Genomic DNA, 17,097 nt, shown 5'->3' with positions numbered 1-17,097 from the left:
TTATTTTCCGTCTGCATCCGGTGATGCAATTTGATCTCTCTTTCTCTCATTTATTTGGTTATGGTAGACAATCGTTGGTATATCTTTGTATAGATAAGAAAAAAAAAACGTTGCAGGCACTTGGCATAACTTATTGTCGTTAAAATTAGTTAAGGCATATCGCGATGGGAAGGGGCGGGAGGAGGAGCGCTCGGACATCAGTTAGGTACAAAAGATTGGCACTTAGCGCTAAGACTTAAAATATAACTAGTTAAAGATTACAAAAAAAAAAAAAAAAATAAGAATAGAAGAGAATTAAGAAGAAGCGATCGCAAGTCGGGAATCGCTGCTCATTCGGAGCGTTGCATGATCATCTCGATCTTGTCGCCGGCTGCAGCGATCAGCGGAACGGTGAGACAACAGTCAAAGTCTTGCGTCTTAATCTCATTGACCTGAGCGAAAGAGAGAGAGAGGGAGAGAGATGGATATATTATATATGCATCCACGATCTGCTTCGATCCGCTGCACTTGCCTGCATGATGCGATCGAAGGGCTTCAGCTGGCCGCATATATCCGCCGGCCCGCCGCTGCGTATGCGATTGATGAAGACGCCCCGCTCGTAGAGCCCATCCGAGACGGAGAAGCCATAGTCATCGTAGACTCGATCCTTGTGCAGTGTGACATGGAAGATGCGCTGCTGCTGTTGCTGCTGCTGCTGCTGCGACTGCGACTGCGACTGATCCTTGTTGCTGCCGCTCGCCTCGGTGTTGGTCGATGGACTGCGCGGACGTCGCTGCACCTTGGCATAGATGGCCTGCGTCGCAGCCGGCAGGCTGCAGCTGGAGCTGCTGTTGATGTCGTGGCTGCGCAAGATCTTGAGGTCCACGACATCGCCCAGATGATGCAGCAGGCTGGTGGCATGCGACAGCGGCATGCCCTGCACCGAGTGCTCGTCGATGGCCAGCAGCTGGTCGCCCACATGGATCTGTCCGTTCTTGAACGCAATGCCGCCTAAGAAGTTGGGTAAGCTGGGATCAGTTGTGGCCTCAGGATGTCGATCGGCACTTACCCTCGACCAGTCCGCTAATGGTGATCGGCTTGGTGATGTCCTCGCTGCCCGCCAAGGTGATGCCCAGGAGGCCGCCCTTCGGCTCCAGACGCACTGTGAAGATGATCTGATGCAGGCTGCTGCCGCTGCTCTTGCTGCTGGAACTGGCCGCCGAGCCATACACCTTGCTTTCCATGGGCGGCGGCAGAGCAGTGCAGTCCACACTGCGAGCGAAAGAGAGAGAGAGAGGGAGAGAGAGCGAGAGAGAGTTTAGTGAGATTTGCATATGGTTTAACTGTAACCTGACACTCACCTGGCATAACGATTCAACTCGTAGCCGCCGTAATGGGAGGCCTGCTCATTTTCGTCATCCTGTTCGTCCTCCTCCTGCTCGGCCAGCTCGGTGGTCAGGCTCTGCGTGTTGGCGGTGCCGTTGGCAAAGCCGCGACCATTGCCCACCGGCCAGGCGCCATTGGAGGGCGGATGCCGCAGCTGCACCGACTGCAGGCTGCCCGTCTCGTCGAGACTCGAGTTGGCCCGGAAGTAGTCCGGCTGCGGCGTGCTCGACTTGAGGGAGATGCAGTCGTTGTACTTGACCTCGCCGTATTTGGAGGCCACATAGGCGCTGCTATACAGCTCATTGTCGCCGGCAACACCAACACCGCCGGCCACCACGGCGGTGGTGCAGTTGCTGTAGATGGGTGGGTTGGGCAGAAAGTCGGGCAGCACCACACGCTTAATTGTCAGCGTGGTGAAGTCCGTTGTGGTTGCTGCTGCTGCTGCTGCGGTTGCAGTTGCCGTGGGCAACTCCTTGAGCAGAGCATCCACATTGAAGTGCTGCACCGGATGCTGATCCACAGCCAGCAGTATGTCGCCCGGTCGCAGCGTGCCGCAGCGATGAGCCGGACTGCCCATCTTGACGTCGGAGATGACCAGACCGCCGTGACTCGAGCCGCTCACGCTGAGGCCCAGGCCGCACTTGCCCGCGCGCAGCAGCTTCACGTTGAACACACCGCTGGAGGGCACCACCGTGTCCGGCATATCGAACTCCACCTCCAGCTCCAGCCAGTGGGCGGCCGCATGGGCACCGCCGCCGGCACGGCCATCGAGCAGCTGCCGCATGGCCGCCGCGTCCAGGTTGTACATCTTATTGATGGCCACAATGCGATCGCCCGGCTGGATGCAGCCGCTGCGATCGGCCACCGAGTCGGGCAGGATCTGGGCGATGCTGACGGCGCGTCCACAGCTGCTCGCTGCGCCGAGCACAATGCCAGCGCCCTGGCTGCAGTCGAGCAGCACCGGAAAGCTTTCGGCGCGGCACAGGCCGCCCGACAGGCTGCTGCCATGCCCATTGCTGACGGCGGCCACAGCGGTGCCCGGCGCACCGCCGCCACCACCTGCACCACCGCCCGCCTCCAGGGGCAGCGAGCTCTTGCGCACGAAGCGCTGCCGGCCCGGCCTGCCCGACGACTTGCGCGACTCCAGCGTGCTGAAGCTATACTTGGGACTGCCGAGCGTCGTGTGACCTATGCGAGAGAAACAAGATGTGACAGCATAAGAATCCACACTAGCCGCTGCTCCACCGTATTTATAGACGCCCAGACGCCCAGACCCCACCACTGCGCCCAGCTGTTGTTGCTTAGCCACACTATTTACGATCCTGCCGGCCCGAACTTGGCCAAAAAGCTTTTAGCGCTCGGCCTCAGCTGATGCCATGTGTGAGCAATAGTCCAATGCAGCTAATCCACAGCTTAGCTTACATGTGTGTGTGTGTGTGTGTATTGCTCTCTGTTTGTTTGCCCCCGTCGATCTTGCTTAAGAATTTACGGCCCTAAGTAGTCGCCCATTGTCGCCCCCCGAATTATTCGTCTTTCCCATTTGCCCTCAAATACAAATTGATTGGCATTCAATGTGCTCGAAGCGAGGGTAGCCCAAATAGTTGTCAAATATATGATGACACATATACTCATCCGAATGGCCTCAAGCAAAATATGTATATATATTTGATATACGCAAACATACATTTACACTCTCACAATATTTTTAATCTTTCAGAACTTTAAGACTCTACTTTAAGTAGAAGAGTTGAACAGCTAATGACATCTTTATATTGTATATATTTAATTTTCGTTATGGATTCCTTATTTAGCCAATATCTAATCAGCTGTATATATCACATTTATCTCCCACATCAAAATGAACTCATTTGCCTATAGCTCTATTTGGGAACAACTGTTCGAGCGACCCTCGCCTCTGTGACTGGCGGCCTGTGCTGTTCATTAGCCGAACGCCCACGCAACGAGACCTTCAAATGCACCATGTTTGGTGGCTTTTGGCATTGCACAAGCGGCCAACGATTGGGGCACTTAGATAGCCAAAAGCAAAAACGAACGACGGACGGACGAGCCAAATGCCAATGGAGACGACAGATGGGAGCTGGCGCTGGGATCATTTTGGCTCAGGTTTTCGTTTTGGTTTTGGTTTTGATTCTGATTTTAGTCTTGGTCTCTGTTGGACTTACCTCGTCGCGCCAGCGCATGTGCCGGCATGATCTGCATTTGTGTGTAGCCGCGGCCGGTGCCGGTGTCCAATATGGTCATCACCTCGTCGGGACTGTAGGCCGTGTGCTCGATCATGGTGTCATCAATGGAGAGCACCTGATCGCCGACAGATAAGGCGCCACAGCTGCAACATACACAGAGATCGCATTCAGTTGGCGGTTCTCAATACACGATTTCTCACGCTAGCTAAGGCAAGCTTAAGTTGAGAGCGCGTTGCCAGACTACGCAAATGTGGCGACGTGGCAACGCTGAATTGCTAAAGCTATGCACTCGATTGACTGCAATTGAATATTTGCTGAATTTGCATTGAATATAGGACTCAAATCGGTTAAAGGTGTTGCCAGATCGCTTAAAAATCTCAGTCTCTCAACTCTGAATTGGCTAATCTGTGTCTTACATTGCCTGAAATCGACTATGTACTGCATTTAAATTTTCTTATAAGACTCAAGACAGCTTTCAGCGTTGCCAGGCAGGCCAAAAATAACAATATGGCAACACCATGCATTTCAATGAAAGTTTAGGTTATTCTATGATTAATCTATGTCTCTAAAATAAATGTAAGGGACTTTTATCTTATAATTTCTTAAAATTTGTTCTTTCTCTTATAATTTGTTCAATTCAAATAAATTGGGTTTCAATTGGAATATATTTGATATATGGCTTAATTAGATATTATATTGCTTTCAGACTTACCGATCGGCAATACTGGCGGGTAGTATGCTAGCTATATAGATGCCCGATTGGGCAAGTTCGTCGATTTTGTCAGTGCTGCTGCTGGCTGTGCCCGCGGAGCTGCTGGCCGTGCTCGTGTAGTTGCATAGCACCAGGCCCAATTTGTCGTTGAGGGGTCGCTCGATCTCAATGAGCAGCGGGCCCATCGAGAACTCGACGCTCTGCACAACGGAGACGTCGTATTCAATGGTTAGATTCGTATAGCCGGAAACGTGACCGCATTTAATGATCTGCTGTGCCTCCGCCAAAGTCTTTCCAATGAGCGAGATCTAAATAGGCAACGGAGGAGAGCAAGAGAAAGAGAGAGAGGGAGAGGGAGAGAGAGAGAGAGAGAGTGATGGAGTGAGATACTTTACGGAAATGACTGAACGGAAGCATCTGTCAGCAATCGTGTCAGCAGGTGTTTGCCATCACTTGGATCACTGGTCACACTTACATTATCGACGCGCAGCAGTCGATCGCCAGGCTTTATCCGGCCGGTCTTATAGACGGGGCCATGCAGGCGGACGTGTGTTACGATCAGCGGATAATCGGCACCACCTCGCAGCGTTAGACCCAGGCAGCCGCTCTCACGTTCCACGGTGATCTGAGCTAGCTTCGAGGTGACATACAAACTGTTTTGGGAAGCTGCTGTAACAAATGCAAAACATGAGAAACAGCGATCAGATCAGTAAGTAGGTATCTCTGTTTGAATATCAGTGATCAGGTATTGCTGTTCAGCGATAAAAACTCATCGAAATCACTGAACATTGATCAGTAATTATCGAACAGTGACTAGCAATCAGTAATCGATCATATTTAGATCTGCAATCAGAAATCAACAATCGATGATTATCAAGTACGATCATCAATCAGTGATCACAGATCAAGCATCATCGATCAGCGATCAGCAAACTACTATCAGTTAGCTTCTTTTGACAATCAGTGATCAATTATAACTCAATGATCATCAATTGGAATCATCGATTAGCAATTTGTGGTCAGGAATCACCGCTCGATGATCAGTGATCAAGTATCATTGTTTAAAGATAGGTAAGCACTAATAAATAATCATCGATCAACAATTTGCAATCAATATTCATCAATCAATGATCATCGATCAGCAAGCAGGAATCACAGAGTCACACTTACTGCATTCGGGCAACAAGTATTCAATCTCCACGATGGCCGGCCCCGTATCCGCTCCGGTTGCGCACAGCATATTCATGATCTTCTGATTGCTCAGTCCGATTGTTGAGATGCCATCGATCTGGTGCAGACGATCGCCCGGCGCCAGAAAATCGGCCGCATGACCCACTGGATTGAGTGCGCCAATAACAGGTGGATACGATAGATCATTGCGTTCTGTGGGCATTACAAATCGAGTGGGTAAATCAAATTAGCACTTAATCCCGTTCCATTCAACTGTTCAAATAAACACAATGCCAAGTGTAAGTCAAGGGAAAACCCATTAATCTAATCGCTAGACTTTCTGGATTTTGCGGAGCCATAACAGGTAGCCCACCTGGCTTCTATAAACATTGGCGGCAGAGTTCTTACTTTACCGTTACCTGACACCTGATTCCATTTGGAGTCTTTCTCTAGGATAAATAACTTTCATTTACAGTTCAGCTCCGACATTCGCTTCTGACTTCTATATAAATAATTTTGATGACTTAATTTCACTTTAGTCAATATATAGATTATGATACAGCCACAAGATTTCAGATATGTTGATTGTTAGTTTGCCTATCTGCTGTGTGCTGCCTTGGTCTCCATTACCAATTCTGTCAACGGCTCGTCAGACGCACGCAGTCGCGTCTTCTGACCAAATCAAATTGTAGAAAAAAAATAACAGAAAAAAAAGAACTACAAAAAAGAAAAACAAAACACAAAAAAAAACAAAAACAAATAGAAAAACTACTCGTAAATAAATGTATGCTTAAAAAGCGACTGGCCGACTTGTTGTTATGACAAACAACGCGCCAGAGGGCAGCCATGGCGAGGTGCATGTGCGGTCGCTGGCAAGTTGCCAGGCCGAAAAAGCACTAGAGGAAGAGTGTGGGCGCAGGGGGAGCAGGGCACCCAGCTAATGCCCCTGACGCTGCCGCCACCCCACCCACATTTGCATTACGGCTAACATAATCGAAGGCGAGGACAAGACGTCATCGACCAAAAGCTTACGTCAGACGTCCAGACTCTGGCTCACAGCTGAATTATGCTAGGGTTAAGCTTCGACTGACTGACTCTCCCTCTCATTCACTCTCGCGCTCTCTCTCTCTCTCTCTCTCTCTCTCTCGCTCTCGCTCTCTTTCTAGCCGCTTGCCTTGGCGCAGTGATGAGATTAGTCAGGGCAAATGATATAAAATTTCTAGACTACAGACAACATCGACGTCCGCCAGCGAAATATGTATTATAATGTCTGGCAGTCGACAGACTCGCCACGCCCGCTGAGGAGGGGCGGGTGCGGGGGCGTAGTCGACGGCAGATTGAAATGATGATTTATTTTGGCAACGGCGACGACGACGACGGCTGCGTCGCCGGCAAACGCTGCGCCGCGTTATCGACGCAAACGCGTTCCGCATTCAAATCGCATCGGCCCACTTTTTGGCTGGAGATCAAAACCGACCCAAAAAAAAAAGAGAAAAAAACTAAACGCAAATATATAGAAATTAAACTAGAACCGCAAATTGAAGCAGGCCCAGCCCGTTTCATAGGCAAGCCAAATAAATTGCTTCTCTGACTCAATAGTTCATCAAGAGCCGAAGGAACTTCAAAAAGTATCTTTAATGAAAGGCTGAGAAAAAAGGAGCGGACAGTCGTGAGGGGGTTGTATAAGAAAAATATGTATATTACATTTCTGCATTAACTTCAATCAGCTTGTTTAAATGTATTATTATGATGCGCATCTCAAAGATATTTTTATTTACAATTTTTATTTTATAGATGTATCTATGAGATACTTTATCGTCTGTCTTCTGAGTCAATTATAGGTATCGCTCAAATACATTTATCTTATATTTACTATGCTGCAACTTCTAGACCTTCTTTTTGTATCTACAATCAACGCTTTGCTTTGTATCTTCCAGATACAAGTTACATCATAGCAAACTCAAATATGAGTCCAAAGCCAAAAACAAGCAAACATAAACAGCGCTCACTCATATATTTGACAGCTAGCAATTCCATGTTGCAGCATCTCTGTTAATGTTAATGCCAATGTTAAGTCAATGTTTACAATTGCGTTCAAGCGAAAAGTGCTTAAGTTGAGTGTGTTTGGCATCTGCAGAGATCGAAGGCTGACAACTTAATGAATTGATTTACATACTATACAAATATGTTTCTATACTCAGCCATCAACTGATCTAGCTTTTACTTTTTCCTAGATAAACCAAAAAAAAAAACATACCCTGAGCATTAATCATAGCCCCTATTCTCATATCACTTGCCTAGCCAAGCCTTTAAAAAAGTATCTGAATCTGTTGTGAGTGTTTATTATTTATTCAGTCAATCGCAACCCTTGGCTTTAACTTCTCAATTAGATCTAACAAACATAATTATGAAGTAATTGAAAAATCTTGCAATCAATTTCAACTTCAACTGACAGCTGTCAGAAATAGGATTTTCTAATTGAGCAATCAAATATTTGGCTGATGCGGGCTTCTGGTTTCCATCTGAGAGGCCCTCAGAATTATTGCAGCTGGGAAAATTGCTAACAAGAATAATTTCGATAAACAGTTTCCCTTTCCCTTTCCCATTTCCCATTTCCCACATCCATTTTCCACTTACCTGCAAAACTGATTGCCAAATGGAGAGCGTTGCGTGGCAGCGTGATCGTTGCATAGGTTGTGCCGCGTTCCGGTGCCAGTCCAGAGTCCTCGGATTGCGCGGGGCTCATCGCTCGGTCAACTGCGAATGAAATGAAGAGCGGGCAAACGTATATATCAGCATATGGCAGCAAATCAACATCAAAGGTGTTCGCCAGACAAAGACGTTCATTGACCGCAGCAGCACCCAACCCACCCACACCCACACACACACACACACACACACACACACACACACACACACATGCTCATGCACTGCCTTTGCGCCGCTCATAATTTTGCCAACGGCTGTCAATGAGGACCGCAGCGAAAAGCCTGCACTCAAAGGGAGCTATATGGAGGGCTGGGGGCTCCATGCATTTCTTAATTTATTCATCAACCGAAAATAAAAACAAACAAAAAATAAAAAAAAAAACAAATTTTATATATACTATATTTTACAGCAAAGAAAACTAACCAAAAGCAGATCAAAGCGAGCTGCAGACGTTTCGCCATGGAATTTTCGCCTTTCCGGCTGACGTAGAACAGCATGCCCTTATGGGCCGCGCCACGCCACGCCCACCTGGCCAATAATTGCCATAGACTGAGTCACACCAAACAATTTCGTACAAAGCCAACGACCTTCAGTGTTTCAATTAAAATGCCATCGAACAAAGCCAAAAACAAATGAACATAAAAGCATAAAAAAAAACGGAAATTCGAAGAAAAACAATACTAATTAATCTTTATGAATTTTTCATGTCTTTTCTTGTTTTCGCACGCCTCACCAGATGGTGCGGCGCTGCGTTTGTGTGAAGTATCTCGTATATAGGCCATATACAGTCCAAGTATATTATGTAGTAGGCTGAGCTCTTGAAGTTCTATTTGAATGTAGAGACGCAGCTACCGGCACCGTACCTTAAGTCAAGCAGTTGGCGCGTAAAATAGAGAAGAATTTCTCTATATATTTGCAACTTAGATTCATTGAGTCGGATCTTATGCAAGTGTTGTAAAAGTCCATATATCATGAGATTGCCATAGAAATCAAGCAAAGCCTAGATACTCAGAAGAGTACTCGTAAATAGATCAAAGCATAGAACAGTCTTCATTTCAGTATGCATAACCTCAACATTCTAAACATTTTCTTCAAGCAATATTTATATTAATTATATTATTCTCTTTATCTCTCTTCGCTATCTGTCCTACTTTGCTATTCTCCAAGTAAATCTACCGAAACTAGCACATAAATCTTCTTTATTCCAAATTTTCTATTATTTGTTTTTTTAAGTAAACACAAAAGCAACTTCAACTGAAGTTTCTCTCTCTCTCTCCCTATCTCTGTCGCTCTCATATGTTTCATACTGTGGCTGTCTGGCAGCATTTTCTTTGCTGATGTGGCAATGTTGTTCTCGCGACACACGGCGTATGCGCGATCTGCAACAATTGCGGCGTTGCGCTCCATGTGGGGCCATAGCCGAGCAACAACAGACGCGCACCTCAGCCCCAGCACACACACACACCCAGCCACACACACACACACAGGCAAAACAACTTTGACGTAAACGGCGGTCGCTGTGGACGCGACTTTTATTTTCGAACGCTTCAATGGCGCATAAAGTTTTTCTTAATGCCCGCCCGAGTATGAAAAACAAAAACAATAATTAGGCAGAATAAAAAAACCTAAAATAACAACAATAAATAAAAAGGAAAAACCAAAAAAAAAAAAAAAAAAAAAAAAAAAAAACAGCATAAGCCAAAGACAAGGGCGGAGAAGCTAAAAAACGTAACGTTGAAATTTTGTGCGTTTCGCTTCATTTGCCAAGCACAACAACAAAATGTATCTGCAAGATACATTTGCGTAGCGATTCAGATATACTATATGGCACAGATAGTTAATATATACATATATTAGATGTGAGCATATATATAATATATATATATATATGTATATCCGTATCCGTATATATGTATATCCGTAATCCTTATATAGTGCATGTACATATTGATTGCTTGTTTTTTATTTGACTTTTTAACAGTGTCAAACAGGGTATATTGTATTGGTATATGTATATGGTAAAGATGTTGTCGTACCCAAGTATTTATGTGAGTATAGTCAACATTTGCCAATATATATATATGTATAGGTCAGAGGTCAGCTTTGTCTTAGAGTTCACATAACATAGGACATGAATACAGTCTCATTGTATAATTATCGCTAAATGTGTATAAAATTGCGGATAAGCTTATGACTAATTAAACTTGTATAGAATTATCGATAAATTTGTTAAATACTTAAATACAGTTATCGATCTACTTAATTACAGCTATTGATAAATTTATTTAAATTATCCATCGATTTGTTGATTGAATTGTCGGTGTTGAAAATTCTTGATATATTTAATAGACATCAAAATATCATGGCTTCATTAGTATTCTAGAGCATCCAAAGTATTTACAGCTAAAAAGTCTTGTTGCAATATCAAATGCTATTACAGGGTATCTGTTAGTCAAACACTTGTTTTCATGTGTAGATTTTGAGACAGTGTTTGTTTTTTATCTATTTTGTGTTGCCATTTTTTAGCGCTTCTTTTGCTTTTTGCACTTTCTGACATTTTGTTTGCTTCCTTTTGTGCCCATTCGCTTTGAAGTCATTTTACAGTTTTACATTTCTATATTTACAATTCTTCTATTCAGTTCTATTTGTTTTTTCCTTTGTCGCTTTTTGTTTTTTGTTTTTGCTATTTTTGTGCGGCTTTTCATTTTGATTTTCCACGAGCTGCTGCACGTTTTCCTCTTGATTTTCTTTTATTTTGCTCTTTTGACATAATTCATTGGATACGCCTAGCGGAAATCATGTCTACGCTTAGTTTCAATTATACTACAGATATATACATATATATATATATATATATGTGTGTTTATGCATACATATACATATATAAAAAGACCTACACACAGTATGATTATGTAGTTCTAGTCGTATTTTTGCCATTCAAAAACTTTTTGTGACGCTATCGCAGACTTTTCATCGATGGCTAGCCGAAGATGTTATATATTTTATTATAAACGCCAGATGACAGCGAAAATCTATTCTATTTAAATAGTTTGCATAAATAATTTGTGAAAATCTCTTTTCCATCTTCCTCATTAATTTTCTTGTACGTATCAGAATTAGTTTCGGACAAATAAGAGTCGAAAATCGAATTTTTTAATGCCAGAATTTCACTTAACTAGAGGTTACTGAAGTTAGGTAAACTGTTCCATTCCATTTTGTTTCATTACCAATCAGAATTTGCCGCTACTTCTTCAACTGTCGCCTGAATAGTAACCTGTTTCATTCCAATAATATGTATCGTTTAACTTTGCAGATCTTTTCCATTCCATTCCGTTCCATGCTAGTTGTTTCATTGCCATTTCATTCTGCTTCAAGTCGAGCCTAAAAGCAACACTACACTTGCACTTAAGCTACCTAGGCCTGACCTAAAATCTCCAACTCATCCCGTTTCATTCCATTCAGTTTTCTTTTATTCTAATCCTGTTCTATTCCATTTTATTCTGCTGTGCAACTATTCAACTACAGCCCAGACACTACAATATAAATTTAACGTTTAGCACTGAAAATCTGTTCCATTCCATTCCGTTCCATGCCAGTCGTTTTCAATTTGTTGCGGGTGACAAACTTTTTGGGTGACTTCTTCATTAGGAAATTTGCAAATTGACAGGCAAATTCGCATTGCCATTTGCAGTTCCGTTCAGAAGACATCTGCCCATGGACCGGCTGGCGGGCTGGCTGGCTGGCTGGCTGCATGGCTGACTGTGGTGCGTAGGGGGCCTGGGGAGTGGGTGTTGGCAATCATTAAAAACTATTTTGGTGTTTTCCTTTGGTTATGGCTGTCCGCTCGATTTTATGGCCAACTCGCAACTCACAGCTCGCATTTTGGCATTTGCCAGCCGCTGTTGCAGTTGCAGTTAAATTTATCGGCGACAGTTGCGCGCAGCATGTTGCAAGGCGGAAATTGCGCTCAGCCGCAACGTTGCATGGAAGCTAGTTGGCAATGCCAACTTCCTGGCTATATGCCTAATCCTGGCAATTAAACAGATCACAGATCGCAGATCGCAGATCGCGAATCACTTGAAATAGACAAAACCGTTGGACAATTGAATGGCAGCACTTGAAGGCCCAAGCACCAAGAAAACAACTTCAGCTAACATATTGACGGACTGACGGACTGAGGGACGGCTTGACTGACTGCCAGACTGACGGCTGCGCTGGGGGTCGCTTCTGTTTGCATTTGCGGCACATTTGCAACAAGACATTCCAGCGGACGCTTTGCCACATTTACTTTGAAAATAGACATCATTCAAAATCTCAAAGAGCACTGGAACTTCCCCTATCCTCTCACTCTCTCTCTCTATCTCTCTCTCTCTCTCTCTTTCGAAGAAGACTTTATCGTGCTCGCTTGCTTCACCCTTTAAAATATGTCTGCATACATCTGTTAATAATCTTCAATATGTTGCAAGCATCTTTTGACTAAATGAGTTCATTAGGGGCATTCCCAACTGCCTTTTCATCTGAAAATTGGACATTCTCTCATTTGACAAGAGGCTCTTTCTCTCTCTCTCCCTCTCTCTGTCTCTCCCTTGCTCTCTCTCTCTTTCATTCTCTCTCTCTCTCTCTCTATCTCACACCTTTGCTATCCCTCTTTTTGTCTGTCTATGTATCTCACTATTTTTCTCTATATGTATACCTTTTCTCTCCCTATATAGTTTCGCATTGTCTGGCTACGTGTTTTTCTATCGGTATGATTTGATCTCTTTCTCTAGCACTCTCTTGAAACCTCTCTATCTATCTATCTCTTTCCTCCCTCCTTACATTTCTTGCTCCTCCTCTGTCCCTTTCTTCTTTATAATTTTTATCTCAAGCTTGCTTGCTTTCTCTCTCTCTCTTGCTCTCTCTCACTCTCGCTCTCTCTCACTCTCGCTCTCTCTCTCTCTCTCTCTCTCTCTCTCTCTCTCTCTGTCTCTCTCTCTCTCCCTCTCTCTCTGTCTCTCTCGCGACAGCAACATAGATCATCCAACTAAACGAAGAGGAAATGTTTATCCACATCCTAAGGCAACTTCAACCTACAATCATTTGGTTAGCTAATGTATGTTAAGCACATTTTTAGCTCCGAGACTTTGAAACAAAGATAGATTTTCACTTGAATAGGTATTCCCACTCTGCCTCAAAGAAGCTCTGCAGTCTCTCCCCTTTCTATTTGACAGGTGTTCCGCTTAACTGCAATGTGGGCCAACGAAATTCGTGGCGATTGATTGACGTTCGAGTTGATGGGGCTGCATTGACAGCTCTCACTGTTTGTTATTCCCTGCACTGGCGCAATAAACATGCTGAATGAAGATGAAGCAGAGTACAAGCAGAGTAGAAGACGACGAAGAGCCTAAAGTACTCCAAGTATACTGGGCAATCGGCCCTAATAGTAAGTGGCCGCGCCTCAATCCAGAATATTTGTGTGTCCATTAACCGGGGCACTTCATAATGGACGACAGTTACAGAGCCGAGAAATATGTATGTCAAAAATGTCGAAACGGTCGTGGCGAGGCGAGGGCAGGGCAGAGCCTAGTCGGTGTGGCTCCCAAAGGGAAAGGCGAAGACAACAACAAGAAAAACCAATTATTGCAAATGAACTCGAGTGTGGTTCCGCAAAAAAATGTCAACATCTGATAAAGCCGCAAAGAGTCACAGTGGGGGGAGCCAGGGGGCCGGAAGACTGTGTGGCAAGGGCAACGGATGCAGCCAAAGTGCAACAGCCGTTGAACTGAACTGCAATGGGCTGAACTAAGCAAAACTCAGAACTCACAGCTCAACTCAGCTGAGAAGGGAGTGTTGCAATGAATGCGGCATGCAGCCGTTGCAGTTGCAGTTGCCGTTGCCGTTGCAGTTGGGGCTACTGCATTCAGATCCTCAAGTATTTAGCGAGACGTTGACATTTATGCGTTGAGCCCCATAAAAAACACAATATGCAGGGCTGAATGCGAATGCGATTGCGAATGAGAATGCGAATGCCATGTGCAAAGTGCCTGAACTAGTTCAAGTGAACAGCAGCTGCGAAATCAAAACATGCTATGTTAGGCAGCTGTTACCGTCTTAGGATACTATCTCAATTGTTATATAACGGATGTTAAGCTGCTGTTAGCTTATAATATATGTATAGTCAAATCCACTTTATAACAGTATGTTAAGCAGCTGTTAACGTATTACATGCTAAGTCTTCAGTTAAGCAAATATTAAACAGCAGTTGGGCATTCTTGCCCATGTTAGTTTTCTCATGTTAAGCTTTTGACTATAGCATCCACTTTAAGCAATGTTAAGCTGCTGTAAGCTCATTTGTTCCGATTCCAGCACAGAACATTCTCAGTCCCTGTTTTAATTGTGAATGGACTGCGTGGCAGTAGACAAAGGCATGCAATACATATGCATGCATGCATGCGTGCATGTATTTATGCACACATACATATACATATATATGCATGCGTATGTATATGCATATGGTATGATATGCGCTCATTATGACGCCGTTTTGCTGAACAAAGTAAATTTGCAGGGCGCGCAGGGGGGCAGGCGGGCAGAAGAATTGATTTATGCCCATAAGAGTTGTTGTCGCCGCGGCGTCAACTCTTTCATATGCCCAAGCCAAAGGGGCAGCTCCTAATGAAGAGCCCAAGCAGCACAACATTTTCATTTGCAAATGCAACGTTTCCTCCCCCACTGTCACTCTCTCTCTCTCTCTCTATCTCTCTCTCGCTCGCTCTCACTCTCTCTCAGTGCCACGCTTGAGGTATACGAATTCTATTTGCCATGCAGTTGCTCTTATCGCGCCGCAATGTACTTGCAACAGTTAGGGGCACAGATTTATGCCCCAAAATGTTAATAGCCCATAACCAATCCCCGGTCACATAGCCAGCGCACGTACTAAACCAATATTGTGTTTTGGTTTCGGGTTTTTCATTCCTCGCTCTGCGTTTCACGTGATAAGGTTTTTCCAGTCCAGTGCAATTACCATTCGAATGGATATTCAATTTCCCTATTGACATAATGAAAGGCGTTCTCTGTATATCGCACAACAGCTTATCACAGCAACTTGCATGTGCCCCACATCTGGGAGCTGTGCGAGTCGAGAAAGTAGTACGTGAAGCCATCAATGGGTAATAGATCACCCCAGCTATCTACACTATATAGATAGATAGTTCTATTTGCTAAGGGCGTTCTATTTTGACTAAATTAGTGATAAACTTCATAGGAAACTAATTATCAATCAATCAATCTCTTTCAATCAATTGCGTTGGCAGTATAACGTTTACGAATGCGAAACAAAGAAGAAGAGAGAATGATAATGAAAGTGAGAATTCGAGCGAGAGGGAGGACGAGAGTGAGAGTGAAAATAAGAGTGAGAACGAGAGTGGGTGAGAATGAAAGTGAGAATTAAGGTGAGAGTGATATAATACCGATGTAAAAGGGTATAAGAGAATATAAAAGTTTAAAAGCGATTATTACAGAGTATACGAAGGTATAAGAGAATATAAAAAGGTATAAAATAGTATAAGGGATCAGGAGAGGGTTTAAGAATGTTTATTCAGGCCCACACTTTTACTCTCTCTCTCTCTTACTAACTCTATCTATATGGTATTCAGCTATATCCAGCAACTGTAAGCTGGCAGCTGTTCGATTTCAAATATTTGTCGCTCGCATAGCTTTTAAAGAGATGCTGAGAGCTCGCTGAACATTCTCCGCATTCATAATTAACACGTGCAGAGGGCGTTGACAAAAATCGCGAAGGACTGACGACATTCAAGTTATGGAAGCTGCATCCAGATGCAGATACAGATACAACCTTAGATACAGATACAGATGCAGATTCAGCTGCGGCTGCGATGGCCCCGGCAACACACAAATAATTATGCTCAATGTGTGGGGAATGGCTGATGGAGTCGACACTGGGGAGACGACAGATGGGAGCTGGGAGATGGGAGCTGGGAGATGGGAGATGGGAGATGGGCGACTGCAGTTGAAGTCTCTGCGCGTATTCTAGGAGTCGCCGTCTGCCGTCTGCCACAAACTCTACAAATTAATCCAAACGGTAGACGACAACAACAACAACAACAATAACAACTTGCAACAGGCAAAACAAAAACAACAGCAACAAATTACATTAATCGTGTGCCTTCTCTGCTATGCTCATGATGATAATGAAGTAGCTGAAGCTGCTGATGATGATGATCACGTTGTTAATGATAATTTGGCTGGCTGTTTCTTTTCATTAATACCCTGTATGCAAAGGGAGCAGGAAATTGGGATAATATTCAATCAGCCAAAGGAAGAGATAAACTAGCAAATAAAAGCTGAAAGAACTATCGAATATATGGTTACTACATATATAAAAGATCAATGGCATCATATAAACCATATGCAAATCTGCAAAAATCTCAATTCAATTTATATATTTTCTGTTCTACAATAAGTCAATTGATTGCATACGAAATATATAAAACGATCTAGTAGCATTAGTTTTTCTCATTCTTTTATCCAGGGTATGTGCTAGTCTGGCATTTAGCATATTTCCCTTTATTTTCATTTGTTCGCTTTTGTTTTTGTTGCTATTTTTAGCCAAGTTGAAATTGTGACAGTTTTTCCTGCCAAGACCAAACAACGATGCATTAAATGTCCATAGCCCTTGTTATTGTGTGTGTGTGTGTGTGTGTGTTTGTGTAGAAGAGCTTGAAGTGCGTATGCAGTAGCTGCTATCAACAATGCGCGTTCTCTGTACAGCAGACATTTACCCCAATATTTATGTATTTTCAATTCGAAATACATTTTCATAGACTTTCTATATATATAAATATATATGTATGTATGTGTGTATGTGTTTGGGTGTGCGTGGTGCTGAGTGACGTCGTTGTTGCAAATTTCGCGTAGAAATGTAAACAAAACTCAGAC

The 17,097-nt window shown here is 44.0% G+C and overlaps 1 protein-coding gene across 5 annotated transcripts in view; it reads right to left on the bottom strand.

The window, feature by feature from the left end:
- LOC6583715 (glutamate receptor-interacting protein 2) overlaps positions 1-17,097 on the bottom strand; it is a 24,642-nt gene continuing 7,545 nt past the window's right edge. For 4 of the 5 annotated variants that reach the window (XM_032732344.2, XM_044010538.1, XM_044010539.1 and 1 more), the window contains 9 exons: positions 8,089-8,208; positions 5,452-5,664; positions 4,757-4,950; positions 4,282-4,589; positions 3,549-3,712; positions 1,341-2,553; positions 1,049-1,251; positions 512-990; positions 1-431 (listed from right to left, as the gene is read on the bottom strand). In XM_032732344.2, coding sequence (XP_032588235.1) covers positions 330-431; positions 512-990; positions 1,049-1,251; positions 1,341-2,553; positions 3,549-3,712; positions 4,282-4,589; positions 4,757-4,950; positions 5,452-5,664; positions 8,089-8,208 — 2,996 coding nt within the window. In that variant the 3' untranslated portion in view covers positions 1-329. The remainder of the gene's footprint in view (positions 432-511; positions 991-1,048; positions 1,252-1,340; positions 2,554-3,548; positions 3,713-4,281; positions 4,590-4,756; positions 4,951-5,451; positions 5,665-8,088; positions 8,209-17,097) is intronic. The other variant, XM_032732346.2, reaches the window with a different exon arrangement.

This window comes from Drosophila mojavensis, unplaced genomic scaffold, assembly GCF_018153725.1.
Source record: "Drosophila mojavensis isolate 15081-1352.22 unplaced genomic scaffold, ASM1815372v1 contig_136, whole genome shotgun sequence".
NCBI lineage: Eukaryota > Metazoa > Arthropoda > Insecta > Diptera > Drosophilidae > Drosophila > Drosophila mojavensis.
The sequence above is the reverse complement of the archived record's forward strand: the minus strand, read 5'-3'. Positions and strand labels throughout refer to the sequence as shown.